At 34.1% G+C, this 6,431-nt stretch overlaps 1 protein-coding gene across 1 annotated transcript; it reads right to left on the bottom strand.

Moving 5' to 3' along the window:
• Window positions 1–2,003: 2,003 nt before the first annotated feature.
• spink4 (serine peptidase inhibitor, Kazal type 4) lies at window positions 2,004–5,430 on the bottom strand. The gene is given in 4 exon segments (NM_001327899.1): window positions 2,004–2,113; window positions 2,376–2,488; window positions 5,059–5,081; window positions 5,294–5,430. Coding segments are annotated over 4 exon segments (231 nt in total). The 5' UTR covers window positions 5,343–5,430; the 3' UTR covers window positions 2,004–2,067.
• Window positions 5,431–6,431: the final 1,001 nt, after the last annotated feature.

Genomic DNA, 6,431 nt, shown 5'->3' with positions numbered 1-6,431 from the left:
CACTAATAAAACCCTGGATTGTTAAATGATTAGTTCTCTTCCCGAATGAAAATTTTCTGTTTACTTACTCCAATGTCATTTACTGTACACACTTAAAACAATTGCAAGACTTTTTTTTTTTGTTATAAAACTTACAAATGATCAATTATATTCTGAAAATGACAGATTTTAAGGCTTTAAAAACTGCAACACTTCAAGTCTACTATATGGAGAAAAACAGTGAAATGTTTTGCTTATTTTCTAATGTCTTTTGACTGAAGAAAGAGAAATTAACCTCTCACGTGAGTTAATTATCAGGAAATTTTGTTCTGGAGCAAAGCGGCTAAATGCTCTGTTGCCCATAGACGAAAGACGAGAAGAGGGAACAGACAAGTGGAGGGAGGAAGAAGATCGCAGGGTGCGATAAGGAACAAGAAATGTGAATGAGGGCAGGCAAATATTGAATATGAAAAAACATATTCAGTGTCCCATCAAACTCAGTTTGGGTCTTATAAGTTTAAATAAGTGCTAAAAATACGGCATTTTGTAAACAGAAGCAGTTTCTGGTCTTGTTGTGCTGGTTTTTGTCAGAATCAGGCCGGTCACTGAACTTTCGGGTAAAGATTTCGTTTGAGGAGAACTTTATAATGAGTGAATCTTATGCTAGATTGCTTTCTAAAAATAGAGAAGTTTACTTGTCACTCTGGTTATCAAACTTCTCTACATCAAAGTACAATATTGGCCTCTCTTTTTTTCCTTGTTGTGGAAATAATGTGAATAAACACAGGAAAATATGCAGTGACAAGACTAATATGCTGGCAAAATATTTCAATTCAACCATTCAAAGTAAATAGAAACCAACTTAACACTAAAATTTGTTTTATCCAAAGAGATGTTTTGCACAGGTAGCCATCCTCTCATGAGGATATTTCCCCCTTGACAATTTTCCTTTTCACGTTGGAGCTTTTATGGTTTAAATGAAAAAAGTTTGACTAATTATTAAATGCTAAAATGCAATAAAACTTATTTTGTTGTGTTTAATAAATTGTGCCCCTAAAAAAGTGTGTGTTTTAATGTGATATGCCTCAGAATTATATCATTTTAGCAGTGATCAGGGTCATTATTGTGAACTAAACAACAAAAAAGTCATTTATTATAACTAAAAACTACAGATAAAGTAAAAAATATAGATTATAAAGACTAAAAATACATAATTGATACTAAAATGACCCTATGTTTAAGGGGACAGTTCACCCAAAATTTAAAATTGTGTCATCATTTACTGGTTAAAACCTTTATGAGCTTCTTTCTTCTGTTAAACACAGAAGCAGATATTTTGAAGAATGTCAGAAACCTGTAACCATTGACTTACATTGCATTTTTTACTACAATGGATGTCAATGGTCACAGTTTCTTCTGTTGATGCCAAAAGCAGATAATTTGAAGAATGTTACAAACCTGTAACCCTTCCATAGTATTTTTTTCTACAAAGGAAGTCAATGGTTACAGGTTTTCAGGACTTCTATAGTATTTTTTTTTCTACAATGGAGGTCAATGGTTACGTTTTTTCAGGACCTTCATAGTCTTTTTTTCTACAAAAGAAAGTCAATGGTTAGAAGTCTCTTCGTTCTGTTGATCCCAAAAGCAGATATTTTGAAGAATGTAATAAACCTGTAACCATCGACTTCCATTGTATTTTCTTCCTACAATAGAAGTCAATGGGTACAGGTTTTCAGGACTTCCATATTTTTTTTCTACAATGGAAGTCAATGGTTACAGTTTCGTTCTTCTGTTGATCACAACAGCAGATATTTCGAAGAATGTCAGAAACCTGTAACCATTGACTTCCATAGTATTTTTTTCCTACAATGGAAGTCAATGGTTACAGGTTTTCAGCTTTCTTCAAAATATATTCTTTAGTGTTCAACAGAAGAAAGAAACTCGTGGTTTGGAACCACATGAGGGAGAGTACACTTAATTTTTGGGTGAACTCTCCCTTTAAGGCCAATAACAAACAAAGTAAGGATGTTTCATTTCAGATACTTTAATAGCCATAAGTCTTCATGGTCATGAGATTCCCAGCACAGCTCAGCAGTCCCCATCTTTTGCGATTAAAATGTCTGATTTGGTTTTCCTGAAACAGACACAAAAATGCTGTTATTTAATATTCTGTATAGATCAGGGGTGCCCAAACTCGTCCTGGAGGGCTGGTGTCCTGCAAAGTTTAGTTCCAACCCCAATCAGACACCCAGGCTAGCTAATCAAGCTCCTACTCGGCTTTCTAGAAACCAGCTTGCCTCAACACACCTGCAAGGGTGAGCTAAACTCAGCTGGACCAAGTTTGGACACCCCTAGTACAGACATATATGCTCATATATGCAGTGTAGGTGACCTACAGTCTTTCCACACACAGCAAGCACTCATTGCTGTAGGTGTTTCCATCACTGCCACAAACAGGAGCAAGATTCATGGGACACGCCAAAATCTCAGGCATCCCAGCACATGTTGGCTACAAAACACACAAACAGACACACACCACTCTTCAAATTAAGGTTATATTCACACTATAAGTATTAGTAAAAGAACAATAACAAGACTGGATACAGCATACAGTCAAACAAAATAAAAACACACAAGAAAAAAATCCTTGCCTTATTAAACGTCATTGGGGAAATATTTCGATATTTTTCAAGATACTAGTATTCAGCTTAAAGTGCTATTTAAGGCTTAACAAGCTTAATTAGGAAATAGTAATTAGGAAAATCATATAATAACTCATCCATTCTAATTTGGCCAGGATGCCGGGATCCTGGGAGTTTTAATGACCACAGAGAGTCAGGACCTCAGTTTAACGTCTCATCTAAAAGACGGCGCTCACTAAGCAGTATAGAGATCTGTGCGGGCCTAAATTTCTAGTCCCGCTTCCGCGAGGTTTTATTCCGCTCCAAACCGCTCCTGCTGTATATTTAGCCTTTGTTCACCCGCTGCTTGAGCCGCCCCGTTTTCTACCCGACCCGACTGTTGCCGCTAAATTAAGATCTGGTTTCCAAAATCTTAAGTTAAAATTGAGCACTACCAAAAGAGAGAGATAACAGATAAAAGTGTAGGTTGTGGGAGGATTGTAGACTGAATGTCACTTTTGTTTGCCCCTTTGTAATGTGACATGAGTGCCGCCTGACGTGCGGTGAGGTTTGTGGCTGATGGACTCTTTCAAAGTCAGATTTACAAACATATCCACTCAATATGTCTGCCAACTATCATGTTTCATATATCATAACAGCATTATTTCTATACACATAGCAGGTACATATTGGGCCAAGGAAGAATGTAAAGTGTATAGCGATTAAATATGCCTTCCAAATAACACCCAATTGTATGCTACATAGTCCAGGCAGCCTATAGCAAACAACACACAGCACCATGGTGGATGCGCGCGCTGTCTTTCTCTGTCACTTATTCTCCCTCTCTCTCGGGAACGCTATTTTTAGGCCAACCTCTCCCGTTCAAATTACACCAAAGTTACAGACCGCTACCACTTATTATTCTGATATTTGTTGATATTTGGTCGGATCCTGCCACTCCCAAAAAAATGCAGACCTCTACTGGGGTGATAGGACCCACACAGACCACAGGTTAAGTGCCCCTTGCTGGCCTCACTAACACCACTTCCAGCAGCGACCTAGCTTTTCAATGTGGTCTCTTATTGACACTGTAAAAAAAAAATTCCGTAATTTTACAGATTATGTCTGGCAGTTGGGGGTGCTGGAAAAAAAAGTTAAATAATGGCTGTTAAATTACAGGAAAAAAGTGAGTGTTATTTAAGTTATTTTAGTGTTGTTAAAAATAACAATAACAATTTTATAGTAAAATAATGAACATTAAATTATAGCAATTTACCATAAAATAACAGGAATTAAATGACAGAAATTTCCTTAAATTAAAATTTCTGGTAAATTACTGTAATTTAACCTCTGTGTTTTTACAGTAAATTCCTGTAATTTAATGTCTGTTATTTTACAGTAAATTTCTGTAATTTAATGTCTGTTATTTTACAGTAAATTTCTGTAATTTAATGTCTGTTATTTTACAGTAAATTTCTGTAATTTAATGTCCGTTATTTTACAGTAAATTTCTGTAATTTAATGTCCGTTATTTTACAGTAAATTTCTGTAATTTAATGTATGTTATTTTACAGTAAATTTCTGTAATTTAATGTCCGTTATTTTACAGTAAATTTCTGTAATTTAATGTATGTTATTTTACAGTAAATTTCTGTAATTTAATGTATGTTATTTTACAGTAAATTTCTGTAATTTAATGTCCGTTATTTTACAGTAAATTTCTGTAATTTAATGTATGTTATTTTACAGTAAATTTCTGTAATTTAATGTCTGTTATTTTACAGTAATGTATTGTAATTTAATGTCCGTTATTTTTGAGTAAATTTCTGTAATTTAATGTCTGTTATTTTTGAGTAAATTTCTGTAATTTAATGTCTGTTATTTTACAGTAAAGTTCTTTAATTTAATGTCTGTTATTTTGCAGTAAATTTCTGTAATTTAATTTCTGTTATTTTACGTTTTTTTTCTGGAAATACACCGTAAAATTACGGATTTTTTTACGGCAGGTGCAGCCCTGCTTAGCTTCAGTGGGCGAACATGTAAAAGTAGTGGAAAGCTAGCTGCTGGCCAAATCATCGTATGACGATGGATTGTTCTGTAAACAATCCAAAAATATATAGCTTAAAGGGGCTGATAATATTGACCTTAAAATGTTTTAAAAAAATAAAAACTGCCTTTATTTTAGCTTAAATAAAACAAATAAGACTTTCTCCAGAAGAATAAATATTATAGGAAAAACTCTGGAAAAATTATTTGCTCTGTTAAACATCATTTGGGAAATATTTAAAAAAGCAAAATAAATAAATAAATAAAAGGAGAGCTAATCATTTTGACTTCAATTGTATATTTATATGTGGGATTTCCAACACCTGAACACATGCATGTACGGACACACACACACACAAAAAAAAAAAAAAACACTAGTTAATCACTGACAAACACAAAAATTCCCCCATACCTTTCGGGATGACCCAGATGCTCCTGAAACAAAAGTGAACATTTCTTAGAATCTACTGAGACAATGATAGAGAAGTTAAACCTGTTCTGGCAGTTTCTAAAAGCTGATCAGAATACAGAACAAAGAGAGTCTCATTCCTGACACACCCAAAGCTTTAAATCTGATCTAGAGAATCTGCTGTTTGAAGACAAATACATGGATGATCGATGTAAATGAACACTTCTGTTGACTCTACCTGAACTGAGCAGAAGAAACAGGCCGAACACAAGCAGTCCCGTAGACATGTTGACACAGAATGAGCCCTGCAGACTCACATGGCTTTATATGACACCAAAGGAGTGTGAGATTTCACACACCTGAACACACACACACATAAAGATAAGACTGTTTAACACAGGAACACATGAGTTCTGCTTTGCTGTAAACTGAATTGAACTGAATGTTAAAATCGTCATATAGACTCAATCATCTAATATTATTTCTTAGGGTTTAAAATTTTGATGAGATAAACTATAAATATGAACACAAATACTTATGAAATATTTATAAAATGTTCTATTTTATTTTTAGTGAAAATTGAGTTTTTTTTTTTTTAGGTATTTTTAGTTAATCAACATTATTATTACTATTATTTTCCTTTATTTAGCTATCAGATCACATTGAGACTATCTCTACTTCCAGTGAGATCTGGTTAAGACGGCAGCACAAAGTTTCACACACCTGAACACACAAACACAAACACACACACACACACACACACACACACACACACACACACACACACACACACACACACACACACACACAAATAAACAAATAAATCACAGAAAACAAAACCAAAAAATTACAAAATCACCAATCGTAAAAAAAGTCAGATCATAAAAAAACAATTACAGGTTTTCTTTAAGACGTTATATGTTTAAAGGTACTCAGAGTCGAAAGTGTGTCAAGATTAAGCCGATTTTGTAGATCATTCCAAGCCCTAGGAGCATAAAAGAAAAAGCACAACAACAGTTTCTCCTGTCATTTGATATGTAATTTAAAAAATATTGTTCAGTCATAAAGAGCAATACAGAATTTGATATTACTGGTCATACTGGTTACACAAGTCAGTTCTACTACCAACTGCAAAAAGTAGATTGTCTCCATCCACAGGCTGAAACGGGTCAGTACAGGTGGATGTAATGAATATATTTAATTTGCACATTTACAGAAGAAAGGTACCAATAGTGTCGATGATGGGCTACCTAATACTGTATACATTGAAGATACAATAGCCTAAACAGCTTTTTTTTCCACTACAAAGAATTTCATGTTAAAGGTTTTTGGTGAACTCAGTAATGATAATCGAGGGCTTTTTACAGAATATATCA

This window comes from Danio rerio, chromosome 1, assembly GCF_049306965.1.
Source record: "Danio rerio strain Tuebingen ecotype United States chromosome 1, GRCz12tu, whole genome shotgun sequence".
Taxonomy (NCBI): domain Eukaryota; kingdom Metazoa; phylum Chordata; class Actinopteri; order Cypriniformes; family Danionidae; genus Danio; species Danio rerio.
This window is presented reverse-complemented; position numbering and strand designations above follow the sequence as displayed.